The sequence below is a fragment of the Corvus kubaryi genome, unplaced genomic scaffold (genome assembly GCF_017639235.1).
Source record: "Corvus kubaryi isolate FWS band 111438036 unplaced genomic scaffold, C.kubaryi_AGA036_p1.0 37398, whole genome shotgun sequence".
In the NCBI taxonomy this organism is placed as follows: Eukaryota; Metazoa; Chordata; class Aves; order Passeriformes; family Corvidae; genus Corvus; species Corvus kubaryi.
The window spans coordinates 14,884,837-14,908,937 of record NW_024581137.1 but is presented as its reverse complement, the minus strand read 5'-3'; the positions used below and the strand labels follow the sequence as shown (position 1 = coordinate 14,908,937).

At 46.5% G+C, this 24,101-nt stretch overlaps 2 protein-coding genes across 6 annotated transcripts; one reads left to right on the top strand and one right to left on the bottom strand.

Moving 5' to 3' along the window:
• Positions 1-4,356: 4,356 nt before the first annotated feature.
• On the bottom strand, positions 4,357-10,644 carry LOC121672063 (C-C chemokine receptor type 8-like). 2 transcript variants are annotated; one of them, XM_042044507.1, is made up of 4 exons: positions 10,242-10,644; positions 7,742-9,477; positions 7,587-7,655; positions 4,357-6,675 (listed from the first exon to the last, which is right to left on the bottom strand). In XM_042044507.1, exons 3-4 carry the CDS (start codon positions 7,638-7,640, stop codon positions 5,596-5,598), a joined length of 1,134 nt encoding a protein of 377 aa, XP_041900441.1. In that variant the 5' UTR covers positions 7,641-7,655; positions 7,742-9,477; positions 10,242-10,644; the 3' UTR covers positions 4,357-5,595. The 2 variants fall into 2 exon arrangements, with proteins under 2 accessions (XP_041900441.1, XP_041900442.1); XM_042044508.1 differs by lacking the exon at positions 7,742-9,477.
• On the top strand, positions 10,570-24,059 carry SLC25A38 (solute carrier family 25 member 38). Of its 4 annotated transcripts, none has more exons than XM_042044517.1 (7): positions 10,570-10,723; positions 12,661-12,782; positions 13,412-13,496; positions 14,003-14,182; positions 14,610-14,778; positions 15,395-15,561; positions 23,811-24,059. In XM_042044517.1, the coding sequence occupies exons 1-7, from the start codon at positions 10,649-10,651 to the stop codon at positions 23,862-23,864; spliced, it is 852 nt and encodes a 283-aa protein (XP_041900451.1). In that variant the 5' UTR covers positions 10,570-10,648; the 3' UTR covers positions 23,865-24,059. The 4 variants fall into 4 exon arrangements, with proteins under 4 accessions (XP_041900451.1, XP_041900450.1, XP_041900453.1 ...); XM_042044516.1 differs by lacking the exon at positions 23,811-24,059 and adding an exon at positions 16,420-20,132 and having other exon boundaries at positions 10,573-10,723; XM_042044519.1 differs by lacking the exon at positions 23,811-24,059 and adding an exon at positions 16,420-20,132 and having other exon boundaries at positions 10,574-10,723; positions 13,389-13,496.
• The last annotated feature ends 42 nt before the right edge of the window (positions 24,060-24,101 follow it).

Here is a 24,101-nt window from a genome sequence, read left to right as displayed (position 1 = left end):
AGCCTCATCCCTTCATGTTACTGTTCTGCAGAGATGCAACAAGACAACTGAGCTCCGGTGCCTTTCCAGCCACCAGTGGGAGATGTATTTATTCTTCATTAAAAAGGTGGGAGGCAAAAATTACTCAGAGTGAGGAAGAGAGAAGTTATGTCTAGAGATGGAAATGTTTCATCCTGAGGGCTGGTGAAGGAAAGAGTCACAGAAGGATGAAGGTTTGCACACTTTCTACAAGCAGAAGGAGTGTGGCTCAAAGAGATATCAAAAAGAAAGAGGAACATTTTTTCCACATTAAAAATGACATGGAAGTGATAACGGCACTGAAACAGTTCAGTGCTTAGGCTCACTCATGCCTTGGTGACCACATCTGTGTTCCTGAGTTCCAGCTGCCACACTGAGATGGTGCTGTCCTGCCCTGCAGAGATGGCAGAGGCTCAGCCAGGTCTCCTGCAGAGGTGTTCTCCCCTGGGACAGGTGATGTGCCTGTGAGCTGCTCGGATCTGCCTGTTTCAGGCTGTACCTGAGTTACACCGATCACTCAGAGCGCATCGTGAGGCTGCACTGCTTGTGAGGTCAGCTCCAGCAATAACAGCACGACCCAAGAAAGATGGGAAGAAGCCTTTGTCTGGGCAACCATATCCCTTCCTTCCCAGGCTCATCCAGGCAGGAGGAATGGCTGCACAGCCACACTCCAGCAAGCTGCTATTCAAAATGCTGAATAAAGAAATGCCTTTCCCCCCTCCTTCCCTCCTCCCCCTCCCCCTTCTCTCCCTTGTGCTGCTTATGAGAGCTGAAGCTGTTGGGTACATTTGCACCAGCACCACCCCTCTCTCTGCAGGGCTGCAGCTGAGCACACGTCGGGACAGTGTGGTGCTGGGGACACTGAGATGTGCTGGGATGGTGGTGCAAGATGTGCACGGGTACAGAGACATTGTGAGAGAGGAGAGTGGAAGTGCTGCCTGCCTTGCACTGAGCATGGACAAAATACCCAAGGAAACCACCCAGCATTGCTCTTTGCTCTCAGCCCAGCTGAATACCTGAGCATTAGGGAACAAGACCCATTTTCTCTACTCGTTGTATAGGAAAGGCACTGCCTTTTGGCAGCTGGTTTGCAAGTGTTTCTTGCTACACAGATCTCTTTACCTTGCTGAGTGCTGCAGCCAAGATTTGTGCTGAGTCAAACACTGAGGACAATCAATATTTTTCAGTGTCCTGGCAGTTCGTGTTTTGTCCATCCTCACATTCTGCACACGTGTTCGCACCTTCTCTGAACTCAGGCATGTGGAGGATCACAGAGACTGCACATCATCCAAGGGTGCCAAGTGAAGAAAGGGATGAATGTCTTGCCAAGGCAGACCCACATGTACATGTTGCACATTGATTAATGTTAGTGGGAAGTCTGCCTGGATACCGGAGTATATTGAGGAAAAACTGTTTGCTGGGGTGACAGCAGACACTGTGGTTTGAGTGGTGGTACTTTTCTCTTTCATAGAGCTTGTCCGATGTGTAAAGTCTGACCCAGCTGCTGACACCAGCATTACACTGGCTGCACTGACTGCTGGAAAGCACACAGACCCGCAGGGATACCTGCCAGGCCGGAGAGCAACGTTGGGTCAGAATGAGGCCCCAGCGGACACATGCATCAGCAGAGGCTGTAGGAACCCAAATCTGTGCTATTCTGAGGTGGGGATTTCTGTGACCTTTCTCTGTACGTTTTAGCATTTCAGGCAAGTCAGCAGAAACACAGATTTACGTAGAGCAGAAGCACGCTGCTCAGAAACCGTGCGTCAAAATTGACGCACTACAGTGGCAGCTTTGCTTTGCCTGGTATTACTTGCTGCCTTTAAGGGTCATTAACATTGAGGTATTTTAACCAAATATGAATATCAGCCCACACATTACAGTTAAACCTGACATATTCAGACTAAGGTTATAATTACCTTTCAATTTCCCAAACTATTTTTACATCCAGACAGAATATCTAAAGTCATGTTTATTTTTTTCTGTCATGTTCCTTTCTGGATCCTCTTCCGGCACAGTTAATAATTTCTATGCTGCTTCATAACTGGTATACATATGTATATATATATAATAAGTGTTTTCAAGAGGCTGAAAATAAAACAGGATTCTCCTGGACATGATACAATTAACTTGGAGAGTTGGGCTTGGGGAGTTTTGTGTATGCTAATGTAGACCCATCCCTGCACAGGAGCATCCTTCAGCTAAGAGAAGAGTGGGATACAAATACCCTTCATTAAATTTTCTTTTTCCTCTCCTTAAAGTTTTGTCTGTTTCTGACCTCCAGGTGTAGCTGGATGTTGCCACAGCAGAAAGAGGCAGAGTTGTGCTGCTGGCTGACAGGGCTCCTCCAGAAAGCACTGAATCAGTCCTATCCTCATCCCCAGACTGCATGCACTGGCCTGAACAAGTGACCTGAAGGCCAGAGATTCTGTCAAGGATTTAATAAGTTTGTCTCCATGTTGCCTTGGGAAGAAGGCTTCAGCATAATTCCAGAAAAAGCCAAATATGGACTAGTTTCTTACTCAGGCATACTGTTTTGGGACAAGAGACTATCATTCCCTGTGCTCAAGTGGCAGTCCTGCAGCTCCGCGCTGAGATGAGGAACAATCTGCTAGGTCCCACTTCACATTATTTTCTGAGAAATCTAGCAAGACCATAAACTAACATGTCCTCATACATCCCACGTTTTGCTGGTGTAGCTCAACAGCATGGTCCTTAAACATACCCATACAATTGCTGCACAGGCTTGCACAGTGTGGCAGGTGACGAGCCCCCCTGCTGCCACTGCAACGCTCCAGCCTGTCAAGGCTTTTCTATCCAGACATTCAGAACATCATGAGGGGCATCAGACAAAGTCTCCGTCTTTCTAACAGACCCTCTGTAGAAGGGAGCCTCGGGTACAAGTAACACCAATAAATCAAAAATAAGTATGCATTTTAGGTTTAAGCTTGAACGTAGTCAACAGTTACTCTGATGTCTGTTTTAAGATGACGTGCTGAAGCCAGAACAAAGTGACTGTTTCATGTGCCAACATCATCCTAAATCCTCTTTAACTTGCATCATCTCAGCAAAAAGAAAAAACAAGATCAGGATTTAAAGATAAGCAGCAGATTTGAACAGGAACAATATAAGAGCTGTGGTGGGTACTTTTTATGCAAGTACGTGAACAGGCACTGGGGATGTGCAGAGTGTTTTAGCCTCAGCTTCTTGTGCTCCCTGCTCTTTGGAAAACCCTAAAATTTGGCACTTTCCACAAGCTCTCTGTCAGCTTGCACAGATACAGGAAGATGTCTTCTGCTCTCAATGCCCTCACAGGCACTGGAAGGGCAGCAGACTGCTCTAGGCTCATCCCTTCAGAAAGCAGAGGAGCTCTGTGACCTACAGGGATGCTTCTGGCCACCCAGAGCAACATAGGGCAGCTCTTGCTAGCCAAACACTGTCCGGATGTGGGTCTCACCTTCTTCATTTGCACAGGAAGGCAGCAATAGCAGCTTAAAGCAGCTGGGCAGTGAGGAGAAGTTGAGGTCCAGCTCAGAGGTCCTGGTGTTGCTGATAAAGTGGAAGCCAGCTGCCTCTGGCAGAAAAACCCTTTAAACTGAAGAAAGCATCTCCTGCCTCCTTGCTAGAAAGGTTTGCATGTGGTGTTGAGGCAACAGCAGGGCAGGATGTCCTCCAGTGAGAGCTAGAGAAGTGAAAAACTTTGCAAAGAGGGCTCTGCATGTTCAAGCTATCCTCATGTCGCTGGGTTACAGCCCTTGTGGGGAAGCCCTGGGTCGCAGCCTCACTCCAACTGCAACACAACAACAATCAATGAAACCTCTGAGAAGAGGGAGATATTCCCTAGCAGAGATGCTCACCAGCCAGAGAAAGGCCATCATCATCTTGCCAGTTTGGGCTAATGGGCTCCAGCACCTGTCCCAAAGCACTCACACAATGGGTACAGGATGAGGCTGTGAGGCTGCAGAAATCATTCCCATCTCTTGTGCTTCAGCTGAGTGAATTGTGATCTGGAGGGTTCATGCTGTGAATCTGCAGGGGAGAGAGTTGGTGCCATCCTCTTGCCCACCACCCTTTGGCTTTGTCCTGAATTTTTGTGAATCCCCTTCTAGAGCACCTGAGGGTTTGCATATCCAAAAAAAGCCTGGCTGGCAATAAGACACCTGAAAGGTAGAAACTGTACTGCTGTGCCAGGTTGTGACCCTGCTGCTGGGACCCAGGCAGCAGCTGAACTGAAGAGGAGGCAGGGAAGAGGCAGCTGGAGGGATTATCAGCTTCATAGATCTGTCCAGGATAGAATAAAATGCAGATGCTGACACAAATAATGATGAAACAGGTTTCTCAAGTGTAAAGATTGTGCAATTACACTGCACACAGTATCTTTATTATAAAACTTAAAATACGATGATATCTTGTAGGGACAGATAGAACAGAACGAAAAGCTTCATTGCATTTATCTAACAACATTTGTACACATAAAAGTGTATATATGTATATAAATGGGTATATGTGTGTGTATTTGTGTATACATACACACATATGCAAGTATAGATATGCCTGTATATGTACATACCTCTCTATATATAATACATAGAGATATATCTATACGAATGGGTAGCCATTCACATATATAAAATCAGTCATTCCAAGTTGGAACAATAACTGTAATGTCAACCCCAGTCATCTGCTCAAGAGCAGTGACCACACTGGCACACCAGTTGCCAGTTCAAAAAGTTCAAAAATGTTCGAAAAGTCCCCTCATGGGGGCGTGTGACAGCTCACACCCACTGTTTTTTCCACTCTTCAGCCTTTTTCCTGGTAACAATTTCTCCATCCATTCCTACAGCACTCATTCATTCCTGCAGGTGTTTTTCCTTGACACCCACAGCATCATTTCTAAGCTACAGCTTCAAACCCTTCCAGCCAAGAAGCTGCAGGCCCTGGTAGCAGACAGGGAATCAGGACCATACCTAGATATTAATCCACGTTGCTTTCACCAAAACACATGGACAGCACTTATTTCTTGGTTACTTATCCAGTTACTCACTCACTAAGCACTTTTGGGGCTGGAAGTGTTGTTCAGATCTGTCAACTGGGAGCCAGGCCCTGGTATGACATCTTAAACTTGGGCACCATTTCCCTCCAAAGTGCAGGTTGCCACTCCTACAGCGAGTCCTATCCCTGCTCACAAAGCCAACACACTCTGCTGAGGTGAGGGAAGGAGTGGCCAAGTGTCCAGGGTTTGGAAACATAAACGGTTCTTTTCAGTACTGGGTCTGAAGGGGGGAAGGTATGTTTCTAAGGTACCTCTCCATGCTGCTCAGGCGGTGTGGGAGTCTGCTGGTAATTTCACAACGCAAGCAAGGCAGGATGTGCTGAGGGAAAGGGAGGATGATGCTAACAAAAGACTCTAAATAGTGAGTACACCAAAAGCAACCATGATAAAAGCAAAATCAAGCAGCTGCTTCCACTTTTCATGTCCAAAAATGTTGTTCAAACAGTCCATGGCTGTGGATGCCCAGATGAGGATTTCTCAACTTTAGGTCACCTGTCCAGGAGGATAGTTTTGGACTTGTAGTTCTACAAGACAGTACCAACAGAAGACAACTGTAAGGACTTTGTGTGCAGAGAGGAGTGCCTGTCCAGGCTGTGCCCACTGAAAGCCCTGTAGTCTTTGCAGTTCGACAGAAAACATGCAGATTTCTTGAAAGCTTCACGGAGATGCTTCTTGAACTTCTCACCCACAAAAGCGTAGATGACTGGGTTGAGGCAGCAATGGACCAAGGAGAGTGCCTCAGTCAGCTCCATGGCTAGGTCTAGCCTTTGGCCTGTCTGGCAGTCGTTGATGATGGACATGTTCCTCAGAGAGTCCAAAAAAAGCACAATGTTGACGGGGGTCCAGGAGAGGAAGAACACAATGACAACAATAAAAACCAGTTTTATTGCTTTGTACTTGCTCTTGGTATGGCACTTCTGCAGGTATTTCAAGATGCTGTGGTAGCAGAAAATGAGGACACCAACAGGGATTAGCCACCCCAGGATGTTGACTTCAAAATTACTGAAAGTCTTCCAGGCATTGTTGCCATCAGGGTAGTGACGGAGGCACTTAATCTGGTTATTGTCATTCACTTCCTTGAAAAATATTAAGTCTGTCATTGATGCTAAAATGGCAACTGCCCAAACGGCCAGACTGGTGATAACTCCAAGGGCAGTTGTCCGAATCCCTTGAACACGGAGAGAGTGGACTATGGCCAAGTACCTGTCGATGCTCATGATGGTTATGAAGAAGACATTGCTGTAGAAACCAATGAAGTAAATTGAGCTGATGATTTTACACAGTGCATTTCCAAAAATCCACTGGCTCATGATGGAGTACTGAACCAAGAAAGGCAGGGACAATACCAAGAGGAGGTCGGAGACTGTCAGATTCAGCAGATATACGTCAGTCATGGTCTTGATTTTCATGCAGACTGTCAGAATCCAAACAACCAAAGCATTTCCCATCAAGCCTGTCACAAACAGTAGGGAGTACAGCACTGGAAATAAGGTAGGTGCAAATGCTGGAACACTTTCAGGATGACAGATGATGTGTAGTTCTGAGTAGTCGAAGGCATATTCATAGGCTGCAGAGGAGTTAGGTGTTGGTGATGTGTAACTCACCTGTTCAAGGATAATGAAATTCATATGACCCAAATTGCACGTTACTTTCTTAGTAAATATACCAGGCACGAGTCAGCACACACCAAGCTGCATGAGGACAAAAAACATGTGCCAGAGCTGTGGTACAGAATGCAAATGAGGAAGGAACACGAGTGACTGGCCATCCCTTGCAAGACCCAGGATGAGATCCTTGCATCCGAGGGGCAGAGGAGATCAAGGAAAATGCAGCTGTGGTGGTAGAGGTTACCAGCATCCTCCCGCTGGCTCCATGTGAGGCCATGGCCCATGGCCGAGTCCAGGTGGGGTACTGGGGCCAGAGACAGGAAGCATCCTCAAAACAGCAGCAACATGGGAATGGCCAGGAGGCCGAGAGCCCCTGATGTGGGTTTAGGGGTCCTATTTTATGTTTCCTTCTGAAAGGAAAAAGGGAGCAGGGCCCAGGGAGAAACTGACATGCTAACGCTCATCTCCTAAAAGCTTTTTTTCCAGTTAGGAGTCTGAGTGCCAGAAATGGGATGCGCCAGCAGCAGCGACATGCCCCCTTCCTGCTCACCAGCTCCCTGCAGCTCGCCCACCCCCCAGCAGCAACCACCACATCCCTGGGCAGTACCTGTGACAGCAAACAATTAAAGAAGATGGATAGCAGCATCCCAGTCAGGATGTCCTCCATAGGACACTCCTAGCACTACCTGTGCCCTCAAGGGCAGTCTTCTTCCACAAGCACAGTCTCATCAGCTAAAGGTATTTTTGCCCTGTGTTTTGGTTTCTTCCCAGGGAACAACAATCACACTGATTTCTTCTAAACCCCCATCATCTCCCCCAGTACTGGGTCGCCATAGGAAAAACTGGACCCCTAAGATGTGCTACTGTCCTCAGCTTGCAGGAGAGCAACCCGGCAGGGAGTGACTCACCAACATGTCCTCAGAGCCACCACTGCCCAGCAGGTATGTCAAATTCTGCTCCATAATCCAACACTGTGTCTGAAAGAGTGCAAAAAAACTGTGTTTATATCATGTATTTTTAAGAAGCAGGCATACCTTTGCATATATAGGCCGGCAATATTTACCTCAGCTTATGCTGCAATGCCAAGTCACAGGCAAGGTCCTCACTGTGGCAGTGCACAGTCCTAAAACAGCTTTTCCTCTGTATGACCTGTACTACATTAAAGATGCGTGAAACCCCAAGCCAGTGAGTTCAGCCTCTGCACTTAACACCTACAGAACGGAAATGTCAGCCTTATCTTCTATATGATCAGAAGGTTTTCATTTTTAGCACTTACATTCTTCAGTGGAAGAGATCTGCAACTTCCTCCACGTCTTTGAAGTGTTCCTGTCTCCTACCTCTCCCACCTCCATGCCCTGTCCCACCTGTTGTCCCTGCTCTGCACTTCCTGTGTCTAGGAGAGAGAAAGTAGTGCTGTCTCTGCTCTGCTCCAAGGACTTCTGGTGAAGATGGCTGAGGGGAATGGTCCAATGCTGCTAATAGCCAGCAATGGCAAAGGGCACCATGTTTGCTTTAACATTTCATTTTCCTTGGAAGGCACCTTCCCCCCGCACCCACCCAGCACAGACAGGAATACCTAAGGGAAGTTATCATAGAATCATAGCCATTTAGGTTGAAAAAGGCGTTTAAGATCATTGAGTCCAACTGTGATCCTAACACTGCCAAGTACATTTGAACTTTTCTTCCCAGACTGCTCACACTGCAGGATGCTCTCACAGACTAACACTGAAATAAAGCCCTGAATAGCACTGAATTCCCACCAATTCTGCCACATACCTACTGTGACTTCATCCAGACCTAACACAGCTTCCATCCCACAGCTGTCTCCGATCTTCCCCACAACACAAGATACACAGGAAAGAGCAGCACTACTGAGCAACAGGCAACATTTGAAGTGTGTGTTACCTCCTTAAATACTGCTGCTCCTCACTAGAGCTTGGTGCCATTACTGAAGTTCAGGCAAGTCACATCGCCTTTTTGTTCATTTTTGAGCAAACAGCACCTCACTGGGCATCAGTCCATAGATGTGCTGCTGGAGATCCCAATGTGGAATGGTCTGTTGTCTTTCTCAAACCCTTTGGATGTCCACCTTCACACATCATCGCTCCAAAGGCAGAGGGACATATATCTGTGAACCAAGAAAATCTGCAACTACTGCATGTGTGGCAGTGGATGACTTTCCTTGGCTGCAGTGGGCAGTGTGACATTAGGTCAAAGTTTTATGTGTGAGTCAAGCCATGACAGCCAAGCTCTGCTGGGTATTAACTCTTACAATACCTGAAACTAGGAATTAAAAGCAGAAACAAACTCTTTTGTCACAGGCAGTGTTACTGGCAGTTGCTGGTAGTGTTGAAGTGGGATCTCCCCTGCCCTTATGCAGGTTTTAAATGCACTCACAACTCTGTTAAAGTGGCAAAGAATACAACCAGGAATTATTCAATGTGGAAAAAGATGTGTCTACCAAATGGGAATTTGGCAGTTCTGTGCCTCTAATCTCTCATCTCCTAAATAGAAATGACAGGCTGTCAGAGCAAAATAACATTCCTCCAGGACAGCGACACGATGGGACGCGGCTCCCTCTGCTGGGCATTCCTGCAGAAGGGCGGCAGATCCCTGCAGAGATGTGTGTGATCAGAGGTGCTGTTTCACCTCCTCATTCATCACGAGGCTTAAGGGAGAAAACGCTTCCACAGCAAGATAAGGGCCTGGAGACTGGTGTTGCTGACAGGGTTTCATGCTGGATGAGCTCTTTCTTGGGATGCATGCCATTTGGCCAATATCACTGCAGTCCATATTTTGCTTCAGAAAACAAGAAAAGAGTCTATTATTGCTCTACCCAAAGGCACGGAGGGAGAGGATCCAGCTACACCACCCGCAGCTCCATACAGAAATATTTCAAATGCACCACTTGAGTCTGTCAGCCTTACTAGGGTTAAGCTTACTCCTCTAAACAACCTACTTATCCAGTCCCATCCAGTACAACCAGAAACACGCCAAAAGAAACAGCCAAGGGGGCTTTTTCAAAATGACATATATATCCCAGACAGCTTCCTTATATAATCAATTGTATAACAGATGATGATGCATTAGGTGTACATGGCAAGGTTTTGGTAGCAAGGGGACTGCAGGGCTGTCTTATGTGAGAAGATGCCAGAATCTGCCCCTGTTGGTGGTGGTAGCCAGTTCCAGCTGACTCCTAGATGGCCCTGCCACTGGCCAAAGCTGAGCCCATTGGTAGTGCCTCTGTGATTCAGAAACACTGCGCAACAGCAGCTGTGAGAGAGTGAGAATATGTGAGAGAAACGCCCTGCACAGTCAGTGCAGGATGGAGGGGAAGGAGGGGCTCCAGGCAATGGAGCAGAGATTCCTGTGCCATCTGTGACGATGCGTGCTGTCCCTGTGTTGGTCCACAGTGGAGCAAGATGTGAGGCAGGGAAAAAAGCACCAGCAGGGAAGGGGACGAGCTGATCCTCTTTTCCATGAGCTAGCAGGCAAAGTCAGTTAATGAAATAAAAGGCAGTCACTCACATGAGGAGCGAACCGTGTAACAAGAGAGGACTTACCAAAGGGAAGAGGGAGTCTGTAATGAAGTGCTTTTGCTAGCCTGTGTGTTACATTTTCCCAGAGAAGAAAATTCTCTCTTTCTTCAGGGACTGCCACAAGGCAAAGCAAGCACAGGAGAGGAAGTGGTTTGTGCATAATGGCTACTGCTGCACACAGGGTTTTCCTTCTAGGAACAGCTGGAGCATGACGTTCTGGACGTGTCATTCCTTACGTGGCCAGGGCATGGCAAGTAGGCAAATTCTTAGAAAAGCAGCTTGCCAAAACCATTGCATGCTCCTCCCAGGTCCTCCGGCCGGTTTTGTTGTCGATAAGCAGTGTCTGGCTCTGCAGGCACAGTGAAGCCACAGTCTCAGGGCTGGCACAGGTCTAATACTGAAACGCTTCATTTTGGCGCCTCCCGTCTTCAATGCTCTGGAAAGCCAGCCTTCCTCTGCTCTGGGCCCAGGATGTGGATGAGCAAGTGGAAACACTAGCGATGGCGGTAAGGAGGTGTCAGTGAGCATCTCAAGTTTCTGAACAGCACGGTGTCCATAAGAAGCTGGTTTTGTGGGGAAGTGGGAGGTGTGAACTGAGGGAAGACATGAAAGCTGTCAGTTATGAACCGAGCCTTCCCACTGCTCATGTCTGACAGAGAGCGCTGGGGCTCAGTTGCTGGATACAGCATACAGCACAGGAATATAGGGTACAGTTGCTGGAAATGAGTACAATTCTGGCGCCCCCAACTTCAGGACACGGAACTGTTGGGGCAAGTTCAGATGAGGCCACAAAGTTGATCAGAGGACTGGAGCATCTGCCCTATGAAGACAGGCTGAGAGCATTGGGGTTCTTCAGCCTGGAGAAGAGAAGGTTGTGGGGACATCTCATAGCAGCCTTCCAGTATCTGGAGGGGGCGTACAGGGAAGCCGGAGAGGGACTCTTCATCACGAACTGCACTGATAGGACAGGGAGTAATAGGCATAAATTGAAAGAGAGGAAATTTAGGTTAGATATTAGGAAGATTTTTTTTTCTGCGAGGGTGGTGAGACACTGGAACAGGCTGTCCAGTGAAGCTGTGGATGCCCCATCCGTGGCAGTGTTCAGAGCTACACTGGGTGGAGCCTTGAGCAATGTGGTCTAGCGAGAGGTGACCCTGCCCGTAGGAGCGGGGTTGGACCTAGTTGAACGTTAAAGGTCCATTTCAACGCCTTAACATTCTACGATTCCACGTAGAACGGCGAAAAGCCGTGGCAAACACGCGATGCGGGGGCAGAGGCGGCTGGAGGGGAGCCGGCTGGGGGCGGGTGGCCGCCGCTCGCCCCGGCACCGCGCCGGGCTGCCTCGGCACAGCAAGGCCGCGGCGGGCAAAGGGTTACGAGCGGCCGCATGCGCCGGGCGGGGCGGGCGGTGCTCCGGAGCGGGGCCGGCTCGGGGCTGGGCCTCGCCGCCGCCCGCCGCGCTCTGGGGCTGCGGGGGCGCTGGGATGCCGGGCCGAGAGGCGGAGGTACGGCCGCGCCGCACCGGGCCGCTGCGCCGGGCCCTCCTCGCTCGCTCTGCCGAGGGGAGCCCGGGGGCAGCGCCCCGGTGGGAGGCGAGGGGGACTCGCTGCGCCTCTTACACTGCTGCGTCGTGTTCCGCGGCCTCGGGGCAGCGGGGGAGACGGGGGGGACGACGGTGGGTCCGGGCGGAGCTCGGGGGGACCATTGCTGGCTTGGAGTGTGCCCCGCAGGCTTCTAATCTGTCTGTGCTTTCTAATCTGTCGTGATTCTGCTGCGCCGAGGGGCACAGAAATTTGTTCTCCATTAGCAAACACCGTTATCTGTTTGTAATAATAAAGATAAACCTCTCGAAACACCAAAAAGTCTGCCATGGGCTTTGTGCCTCCTGCCTTATTATTTCCGGAGAAGTGCCCGGCGGCGGCAGCCGCTGTGAATAGGAAAGGCAGCCTCAGCTGAGCAGGCCGTGCCGTGCTGTGGGTGCGCTTGGGCCGGTTTGGGTCGGGGCAGCTTTCCCTGGCAGTGCCCGTGGCAGTGGGGAGACCTTCGTGTGCAGGGTGGGAGGTGCTGCCAGCAGAGGTGAATGGGACTGGGGAAAAGGTACAGGTAGGTGATGGGAAGGGGCCACCTATTGCCTTTGCCATCGCAAAGGGTAACCAAATGGCTGCTAGTACATTTGATGTTCAGAAAACTCTTTCCAACCACCAAATTTCAAGGAGATTCTGGAACAATCTCCCAGAAAAAGCGGAGGGACCAAAAACCACAAATAAAACTTGATCAGTCTCAGAGAAGGTCTGGAAAAGCTTCCTGTGCTCTAAGCAGCTGTCCTTAGCATCTGGGGTCAGCTCACCTCCGTTTCCTATAGCATGATATATCAGCTGAAATATTTCCTCTTGTGCCATTCTTAATTAAATGGCCATTTAAAGTCCTACTCTTCCTCTTCCAGATGCATCCAGTCCTAAAGGCCTTTGTGTGCGGCTCCATCAGTGGCACTTGTTCCACGCTCCTCTTCCAACCCCTTGACCTGCTGAAAACGCGCCTGCAAACTCTACAGCCTGCTGTGAATGGGTGAGAGGGCAGGGATGTGGGGGGGGGGGGGGCCTGGAGGTGCTCTACCATTTGGGCTTCTGCCTTATTTGCTGGCTGGGGCTTGGAGTTCAGAGCTGTAATTTGGGAAATCAGTCTTCCTAAAAGAGGAATTATGTTTTTATATCATGGAGAAGGATTGATATTTTGCTCCAGAAAAGAGAAAATGTCTGTGGCTGTGAATGCTACTGGAATAACTTGTAACCTCAACATTTGTCCTCCTCTGGTGGACTGGTGTTTGCTGGAGTGGCTACTGTGCAGTTTCATGGGGTATCATCTGCCTGAAAAAAATCCTGTATGGTTGTCAGATAATTTTTCATGCATGCAGCTTGGTGTATTCAACCTACAATCTGCTGCTTCTAACAAAGGGAATGAGCAACTAAAAATGTTCATGGGAGAGGGCTCTAATGTGTTACAAGTTGTGAGAAAGAGAAGGTGATGGAGGAGCGCTGGCAAGAGTGACCAAGAAAAGCAGACTGAGATGAGAAAGAGCACCTTGGAGGTGCTGGGTCAATGCACAGAGTTATGAGTGAAAGGGGTGGCTGTGGAGTTCATCTGCCAAGGAGCAGAAGAAGATAATTTCTGCAGTTCCTGTCTTGTCTTTCTTTCAGGTCTGGTCGTGCTGGGATGGTAACGCTGCTCTTTAGGGTTGTTCGTACTGAGAGTATTCTGGGGCTCTGGAAAGGTGTCTCTCCAGTAAGTGGCTGTTTTAATGCTGACTTCTAAAAATAAGTAGATAAATAAACTTAGTGTTTATTGTTAATTATGTGTGCCTGAATTTAAATAGCCAATTCTTGTACAATTATGAATGAAACCACATGATTTAGATTACATCCTATTTTAAGGAGTTAATGTTGTGAATTTTACTGATTTGGTTATGGCAGTCCTAAGCAGCTGAACACTTGAATACTTCTGCAAATGTGGGGTGGCAACTGCATGAACTTCATTTTGGTTTGGAATATCTTGTTCCTAAAAAACTGCAATTGAGGAATGCATTAAATCCTGACATCATTTGAGTCATTTATCTGTCAGTGTCATAAATGATTTCTACCTTATTTTCTTTCTTCGGCATGTTAGCTTTAGTGATATTTTTGTCTTCTACAAAGCTTCCTGTCAAGTTTAACAGTCTCAGAAATGTTCTGTAGTATATTTTGTCTTCTGTAAACTTTTTCTTTCTTCATCTGCTTCTGTTTCTCCTGAAGTCCTTTGCAAGATGTATTCCTGGGGTTGGGATTTACTTCAGCACTTTGTACATGATGAAGCAAAAGTTTCTTGTGGACCGTTCACCCACAGCCCTGGAGTCTGTCTTTCTGGGTGCCACCGCTCGTGCCGTTTCTGGGATTTGCATGTTGCCGGTGACTGTAGTGAAGACCCGATATGAGGTATGACTTTCCAATTAGTCCCCTGTTAATGGTGTCACACACCTTCCTTGTGATGCAAAATAAATCCTTTTGCCTGGAGAAGGTTGCTACCACTTGTATACAGACAGGGATGTAGTCCTGATTTCATCTCAGTTCACATATTCTGCAGGAAATGATATTTAGTCAAGAAGATGAGATAGGATTCGCCCTGAGATTTGTAAGTTTCAGTTGTATACAATGTTTGTGTAGCATCTTTCATATGTTACCTTCCTGAAGGATTCTTTTAAAGGCTGAGGTAGGTGAAACCCAATTTTGCATTGGGTTGTCCTCTGTGTTGCCATTGGGCATCACATTAAGTTCACACTACCATTTGTTTGGATGTTATATCCTCAGGGGGTGTGTAGGGCTCCTGGACATGTGGATAACTGACCTTTGTCTGCCCTTGCAGAGTGGAAGATTTGGCTACGGGAGTGTGTATGGAGCCCTGAAGAACATCTATCAGACAGAAGGGGCTCGTGGCATGTTCAGTGGGCTCACGGCAACGCTGCTGCGGGATGCGCCCTTCTCTGGCATCTACCTGATGTTCTACACACAGACCAAAAACCTCACACCTCAGGGTGAGCATGAATGTTGGAGGCTGGAATGGAAAATGTTCCTCTTCTCAGATCTTGCTCTGCAGCTGACAGCCTGCATGCTCTGTTTACTGCCCTCCACCTCAGCAGTTAAATTAGTCTCCTGTAGGGCTTTAGGTGACACACTCACATTTGCCTGTGGAGAACTGTAGACGTGTAGCTGAGGTCAGTGCAGAAATGGAGACTGGCCCTAAATTGGTTGATTGTCCTTATGAGGACTGATGCATAAGTGGATAAGTGAACAACTGGAGGCAGGGTGTCTTCAGCATTGCTTGCTGCTTCTGTTTGTCTTGCATACTGCTCAGTTTCCACTAAACTGGGGCTTTTCTGATATTAGGACTCACTGGGGCAACATTTGTACAATTTTTTCTTTTCTGATTTTTTGTCAAACTCATTTCCCCAGTAAGTGAGGCTTTTTAATAATGCCAACCTTTGACTAGTAGCCACTTTTACTCTTGAAAGGTTTCTCTAGCTGCATAGATTTTAACTTCTCTTAGACTCTGATGTTGATTTAATCATTCAATAGCTTTCACTTTGTCACACAGCATGAGTGTTCCTGGCCTGAATGGTGTCTGAGTGCATTCCCTTTTCTCTGTTGCAGACCATCTGGATCCAGTGCTTGTGCCCTTGCTGAATTTTGGCTGTGGGATCTTTGCGGGAATCTTGGCCTCTCTGGCAACGCAGCCTGCTGATGTCATCAAAACACACATGCAGCTGTCACCCCAGAAGTACCACAGGACAAGCCAGGCCATTGCCTTCATCTACAAGGTGAGGTGAATCCCTTCTGACATGCACAACCACACCCTCAATTCTGGTCCCCTTGCTCAAAGCACAGCTGTGCTAGGGAAGTAGTTGTTTTTTAAAGGAGGTGAACAAGTGTCAGTGCTTCATCTGCTCTTGCAGTTGGACTATTCAGTGTCAGCATTTTCAAGATGATGAAGGGGGTTGTGCTGTGGTAGACCAAGACTATAATGTGCAGTGTGAAATGCTGGTTTCAGGTCCAAATCTGCTACAAAATAATTGTTTGCTCTTTAGACATCAGAAGAGAAATAAATGTCCAGGTCTTTATCCCAGAAACGGGATGGAGAAGAACTCAAAGCCCACCTTTTCCTTCTTGCTGTCAGAAGGACAGACCTTGGCAGGTTCACTTTTTTTCCTTATTGAACTCTATTCCTAAGCAGGAATCTGTTTGTGTATGCATTTTAATGTATCTTTTTTTTTTCTCAAATCAGAATGTTTTTTTACTTCAGTACTTAGAAATCTCAGTTTTTACAGAATTGCTAAGAGACTTTTGTAAATATGAAGCTCAAAGACTAGTCATTTTCCTGAAGTGTCTGGAAAAGATTACACCTTTGTCTTATCTTTGTTGGACTTGAGTGTGGCTTTCCTCACCTATTGTGTCCATCCTGGCCTTCGTTTTTCCACTCACTGCTCTTCCTGCTTTCTTGGGTAGCCCTGCAATCGTGCAGTGCTACAGATTCTTCCTGAACACTAAATGCTATTTAAGCCCAGGTCTTTCAGAGACTGAGGTGGGTCTGTACATCCTGTGCTCTTCCATGTAATAAACAAAGAGAAATTAAAACCTTATAGGCAGATTGATGAATTGCTGTTTATCTCCTGATGCAGGACTTCGGGCTGGTTGGCTTTTTCCGAGGCGGTGTGCCCCGAGCCCTCAGGCGCACTCTGATGGCAGCGATGGCATGGACGGTGTATGAACAGATGATGGAAAAAATGGGCTTGAAGTCCTGACTGAGCTGCACGAGAAAGGACCAGCTTCACTCCTTCTCCCGCTTGCTGTGATCAGCTGGCACTGGGAAGTTCCCAGTTCCACAGAGGAATAAGCCTTGCTCAGCCAGGAGGAAGAAAGCCCTTCTGAGACAGGGGATTAGGCCTTTTGGCAAGTGGAGGAAAGGAAGGATCGGATCTTTGCGTTATTTGATCCATGCATTCCAGAAGGACTGCACTTGCAGACTGCCATGGGAAATGGCAGGGTTTTCACAGCCTGGTAACTATGCTGAGAAGCCCCTTTTAAAAATAACTCTGTGCTCACCACTTTTATGCAATGAAACAGTGCTAGAGGAGAAGTGTTTGAGGAAAAAACAGTGATGGCACAACCTGCCAGCCTGTTCCTTGCTGGTGTGGCCAGAAAGGCCACAGTGACCACCATCTGATATAGATCTTCCTTCCCCATATGCTTTGTTCTCACAGGGGAGCGCTCCAGGCCCTGGTGGGAGACTGGATGTGTCTTGTAGTGCTTATATTGCCAGAGTGGATGAAAGAGGAGTGAAGTGCAGAAGAAAAACTAGAAACATGGTTTCTGCCATCACTTTTGTACCATGTGTGATTGCAGAGAGAGTAACTAAAACGTCCTTGCTATGTTATGTGTTATTTGATTGAGCATCTTAGCACTCTTGAAATGTCTTTCTGCCTCTACAGGAGGGTTCGTGCAGGAATTAAGAAGCATAAGGCACTTTAAAATTGATTGCTACCAAAGTTCTCCTTGTTCTCTGAAAAAAAAATTGCTGCTGGTCATACTATAGCAGGAACACTCAAGTGGGTTTTGTTAGGTTTTTTTTAATGCAGTTGTCATAGAGACTTATTTCCTTCCTATTCCTTATTTGTTAATCCCTGATCAACACCCTCAGTGTGAACTGGTCCTTAGATGTAGCTTTTAGGGCCATGGCTCATAATGGATAAATGTATAATGGAAACAGGTATAGATACTGGCACTTCAGATTTCTCTTAAAACAGCTGCTGATTGCATGTGGAGTATGTTTTGGTGTGGAAAGAAAAGGTTGTTATTTCTGTAAGCTTTCTCCAAAGTTTGAGCACTATGGGTGCTTGGTGGGGAACTTTAATTTTCTTACAGACCCTTCACATTTTCCTGGCTGATGCTTTTCTCTTATCAGGTAGTCCATGTTCGAGTATCCCTGAGTTTAGGCTTAGAGATAGATACACACTTTTCATCCTCTGTGCCTTCTTACTCTTTCCTACTGTGTTACACAGGCCTCACAGTATGTGCTAGGTACAGCCTGCTCCCCTCTTCACTTGTGCCTCTGTGGTGGGTTGGGTCCCTTGCATCTCTGTTAGCATAGCCATGAAGCTGGCGTGGAAGTGTGCATCCTGTTCTGTAGTGTGCCCTGCAGAAATCTTAGCTTTGGCTTTTATTTTCTTAAATATCTAGGGATATTGAAATTCACTTTAGAACCAGAGCACTTGTCTCTAAATATGAAGACATGATACTGTAGCTGTATGAACAAGCAGTGCTACCTACCTGTCGTTCATAAATTTTAGAGTGTATTTCGGACAATCACTGCCTGCCCTGGCAACTTCCCAAGCATAAGAGTAGAGGGGATGTGGGTTGTTAAGGTGTTCTCTACCAGATTTCAACTCCAAGAAGGCTTGATGACTGATGTAAAAGTTGAGTGAAGTGTAAGAGGACAGGCTGGAGGCTAGGAAAGTGCTCCCTGTTTTCAGACTCAGCCCGTCTGTGAGGGGAGGCTGGTGCTCTGCAGTGCAGGAGTCTCCAGGAACGGTGGTAGAGGGTTCCATGTGCACATGTGTTAGCGGTAGAGCACTGCATCAAATCAGGCATGTGGCACATTATTTGCTAAATCCTAAATGTGAGTACCTGTTCCTTCCTTTTGCTGTTCCTTCTACCCTTAGTGACCTGAACTTGTGAGAGTGCATGAAACCGTGGTAACTGCACATCCTGCTTGTTTGTTATCCCGAGCACTACTGGCACGGAGAGCGGGAGAACCAAGTCTAGGATTGCTGACCTGGTGGAATAAGGTGGCAGTTAGATGAGTTACCTCATTTGTCCTTTATTCCCCTATGCATGGGATCAAACCAACATTGTGGTGGGAGCCTGAATTTATTTGGGGCTTTCTAAATCTGGCATGTGACTTGGATGTCTTGATCGTCCTGGGCTGTGGTCGTGAAGGGCAGTGTGTGGAGTCACCTGCAAAGTGCTTTACGTGTATTTTGTTCCTGTTTTAGCAATGGCAAAGCAATGTGCGACCTGTGCAAACAGAAGCTCTTAAAAATGAGGCAGGCAAGTAAAGAATGACAGCTAATCTGGAATTAAGTAAGGTCCTCATCAGAAACCTGAAATTCAGGAACACTTTGGTGGCTTTTATGTCCCTGTACTCCTGCCTGGTCAAGTAACAAAGGAAGAAGTAGAGAATTTATTCCCCTGTGCTAATGTTTAAAAGCCTACTGTGGGTTGTTTGTTTGTTTGTTTTAAATCTGCAATCAGGCCTAAAGCAGTGTTAGCTTTTTCTTTGGGAAAGTTGTTCTGTTCTGCTTTGGTTCTTTGTTATTGGACTAGAGTGAAAAACTATATGGTTTTTGGCTTGTGGATTAATCTGGGCTCCTCTGAGTTTAAGATATCGAAAATCTAAACTGCACTGTGTTTCATCTACCATTGGTGCTGCAAATCCAGAAGCTTATCTACCTGTGAGTTATGAATGGGGAGAATGAATTCTGTGGTGCAAACTTGTTTTTCTTTGTTATGTCTTTTGTCCAGTGTCATACATGGGGGAAGGGAAAGCCTGAAGTTCTGCTTCACTCTGTTCTGAAAGCTTTATCACATAGTCAGGCACAAGACTGTTTCTCAGCTCTGATCCTTACAGTCCTTCACCTTTTCCCCTCTTCAAAAACATTCTGTTTCTGAATTAATTTATTGAAGTTACTCCTTGATAGCTATAGAAAGTCAAGACAGTCAAGTGTGTGGACTTGAAGTTTAGATGTATTCTCCTTGAGTTTTAATGCTTCTGCTTAACAACAAATGGTCACTGTACAGCCTAAAGGTAAAGTCAATCAAATAAAAGATCTGGACAGAGATGCTTAATCACCTACCTCCATCATGCCAGCAATTCAACACTAACAATCTTGTCAGATAATAATTTCAAAAGCCATCTTAGGTTGGATTCCAGAGACAGGGGTGTGATCCCTCTGTGCACTTCAGAATCACAGCTGGATCCCTCTTGGACTGATCTCTGTTGCTGGCAATGCACTGTTGGGGAATGTGCATGGTCTCTGCTTGCCCCTGCAGCTGTGGCTAAGAACACAGCTGGCTGGCACGTTGAGGCAGGCAGTATTTAAGTGAGTTGTAAGGACACAAGAGAAACAGTCTGATTATTCATGCTTTAGAAACTTCATGTTTCCATTCTTCCTGTGTGATGATTTGTTTGGGGTTTTTTTTCCTCACAGTTTTAAAGAGAACTGGAGCTTCGGAACATTGCATAGCTTTGAGTATTGTGAGTGCTTATGTGTCTATATAAAATATTTATGTGAGAAGATGTATTATATGTTTCTATTAAAAACTGGTTGCAAAACGAAGGATGTAATCTCTTCAGTGTTTCTTTAAAAGAAAACAAACAAGCCCCAAACCAATCAAATGCATGAGGGATTGGATGGGATAGAGGCTTAAGAAGGCAAAAGGAGTTTCCCAAGAGGACAGGACTGTTGCATGTATTCAGAGTCCAAAAAAGGCAAGGAATATTCTCTTCTTCTGTGGTGTTTAATATGCATAGGTTATGCTAGTAAAACCTAAATCAACTTAGCTTAAATGGAAAAAACACACAGCAATGGGGAATGTTATGTTTTGTACAGCTTCTGCTGCCTGCCTGCTGTGTGTAAAGACAGATGGAAGTTGAATCCCTGTACTAGCTGGTGAAATACCTGCCTTCAGGACAGTGGGGTTTTAAGCTCTCTGCAGAGAGACTGTTTTTAGTCTCCTGCTGATCAGGTTTTTGCTACTCAGGCAATCTGATCTCAGCAGGGGACCAGAAATTGTGCCTGGGAGACAGTCTCCTGCAAGGCATAATACAAGGGGATGCTGGATTGCTGGGATCTCTTGCTGTCACAGTATGGTCCTGGGATTCAGTAGCAGGCAGGCTGTGCTAAGCAAAACATTGTTGTTGATACTGAAATGTGCATCTTCCAGATGTGAAGATCCCAAACCTCTTCTCTTTTCTTGCTTAGGCGATACATTCTCACACGGAGCAATTTTCATGGAGGGTTATCTGTGCATAACAGACCTACCAAACCATCCTGAGGTGCAGCCTTGTGCCAGCTGAACCTGAATTGCTTGTGCAGGTTCCTGATAGCAAGTTAGGCCTGGGGTAGTGCCTACTCCTGCAGACAGGGCTCCCCAGAGCTCTCCTGCTGCCCTGGAGAGCCACCTCCTGTGTAGAGGGTGCTGCTGTCTATGCTGCTGACAGCTGCCCCAGCTGTGAGAAGAGATAGCAGACAAGTTCCCTAACCTTTCTGGCTGGTAGAACGTGGGGAAGATTGAAAGTTTAAAGGCACTGTGGTTGTAAGAAAACCATTGAGATACAGATCTCCCTTTCACATTAAAAATGGGCAAACACCTTGCTTGCTTTTTAAATTTTTAATGAGTTATGTGCCATATATAAGCACTGACACCAGAATTGAGCAGAAAAGATTCTTCATCCCACACAGACACACACACATATATATATATATATATGTACTTTTGCAAACTCCATGTGCAGCTCTTGAATATGCTTTTGCCTTCTGGCTTTGGTGCTTGTTTCAAAATAGCAAGCTGATTTTCCACATTGTACTGTTTCTTAATTTGCGATTTTACCACTGTAAAATGCTTTAGGAGTTTTTATCATAATGCATTAAGGAGTTTTAGTAAAAATTACAAAATCCCAGTAAGAGGTTAAAAAGAAACCTCTGCAAGTTTTGTAACAGGTGTTAGACAATTCTAACTTTTGTAGAAGTAGAAATAAGAAGGGAAGAGATTTGCCAAAGTATGTTTTCCCAAAACTTGCAAGAAGTAATAACAAGCCCTTGAAACACAAGCCAAAATGGAATTTACAGGGAAGCACAGTAACATTAGCGCAGTTTCACTGAAGGTTGGTTGATCTTCATAGTTCTTCTTTGCCTCCTCCAGGGGTGCCACACCATCTCTTGGGTGACACCCACTGTCATGTTTGGTGGGGAAGATACTGCCCAAACAGCTTTCTGCCTGAGCCTCTTACCCAGACACACAACTCAACCTCTTAATCACAGGAGCTGTTCTGGCAGCACAGAACCTCCTCTGCAGCTGTGTGAAGAGCCCTCTCTCCCAGGACTGGGGGTCCTGGTACAGCCCCCTCCTCAGAGGCTTCTGGCAAGGGCTGCTGCTCTCTGCTGCAGCCTGGGCTGGCTCTCTGGGAGATGCTCTTTCTGGGGCTTTGTGACCACCCCAGGCACCTGCTCGAGGTTCTCAATGCACCACCCAAAGACTGGTGGTAGCTCCGTGATGCTTCTCTCTGCACCCGCGGGCCCCAAGTCTCCTTGGCACTGCAGGAGAACCAGTGGCTCAAACCCCCTTTCCCTGGGTTTGCTTGCTGCAGAGAAAGGCTGTTCCCAGGGACTGCCTGCAGCTCTGCATGTAATTGTGTAACAGATTTCAGTGTGAACTTTAGACCAGGGAAACCTTGTTTAAAACATGTGATAAGATAGATACACTTTCACCTGAGGGACATGTCCAGTAGTAACTGGGTTATTTTGAACTGTCTCAGCCCACAGAGAAAAAATAAAGCAAGCTTTCAGGTAATTTAAGGAAATAATTAGAAATACTTTACTGTCAAGCTTCATCACAACTTTTCCAAGCCCTCTCATGGGCTTTGGGCCTCACAGTCAACCAGAGAGGGCCCAAAGAGTAACAATAAGAAATAAATTAAGTATTAGAGATGCCAGAGGAGTCTATAATGCTTACCAGTGGCACTCTTTTGATAACATCATATTTCCTGCAATATTCATTACCTAATTTCCAATCATTATGTTCAAATACATTTTTAATACAGTTGGGTTTCAACTGTGAAGAAGAGCTCTCCAGATTAAATCCACTGCACACAGTGCAGTAACATCACCACCACCCCTCCTCTTCCCTCCCAAGCTAATATTCACATGGCTCCCATCTCCTTAGGCTGTACATAGCCCCATCAGGTCAGCTCTCACTGTCCACAGTGCACTTATCAAAGTGCCACACATGTCTATAATCTCTCAGACAGTAATAGTTCATGCTCTTGCTGAGAGCTCACTAACCTGTTGCTGAGCTTCATTTTACCTACTTTGTCACCACCATGTGACAAATGTTTGAATTACTCTCTTACACTGATCTGGTAATCTCGCTAATTAACACCATCTAATGAGCATGCAGAAAAGAAGAATAGGGAGCCATTTACCAGGAGACAAAGGACATACATGAGATGTTGTTGTAACTTGCTACTTAAGCAATCATCCCCCAGAGTAACTCAGGGCTCAGATATCGAAAAGGGGCTGCAGGAAAGTCCAGGCCCAGCACACTGCTGTGCTTATGTGAGATTAAAATAGAGGAGAGAAAACTAAAGGAGCACTGTTGTTAGAAAGATGTGAAGATGAATTATCACTTGCAGAAGGCACTGGCAATAGTGTTTGCACAGTTCAGAAATCTGTCCAGAAATGTATCCAGATCTTGATGATAGCAAGCATAGTAAAGTATCACTACTTTTCTTTTTTTCCAAGAAATTCAATTCTCAGGCCTGTGTCTGCTTCCAGAATAGGACAAGGAAGATGAGAAAGATGAAGATTCTTAAATCACATCATTTTCTGTTGTTTCTTAAAAGCAAACAACAACAAAAAACCCCAAACCAAACAACATGCACAAAAAAAGGGGCAAGCACCACAAGAGTGTCTACTGCAGAACAAGGACGTGTAAGTTTAGTGCCAATTTCAGCTGGTTTTATTGTCATTTCTGCAAAGGACAGGGGACAGCCTTGACTTCCCAAGCTCTCCCGCGTGGTGCCAGAGCAGTGCCTCTGCAGGGAAGGGCAATGTGGGTGCAGGGAAGGATGCTACAGCTCTTTAGAAGCTTCCCCCTCACAGCAGGCAATTTAGAGGCTAGATATAATTCATCAAATAATTAATCAGCCCCCTGAGAACAGATATTTCACTTTCAGCAGGAAAATGGAATTGTAAAATGTTTAAAATAAATATTTGCTTTCTTTTTGCTTCAGGACCTCAAAACCAGCCTTGATGTTGCTTGGAGCACAAACCACAGGATGCTCTGAAGCAGCCCCAGAGTGACGGAACCACAGAATCAGTTCGCTTGGAAAAGACCAATGAGATCGTGGAGTCCAAGCCATCACCAAACACCACCCTGTCAACCGGACCGCGACACTGAGTGCATCGTCCAGTCTTTCCTTAAACACCTCCCGGGACAGCGACTCCACCACCTCTCTGGGCAGCCTATTCCAATGTCTAATCACCCCTTCTGGGAAGAAATTCCGCCTGATGTCCAACCTAAA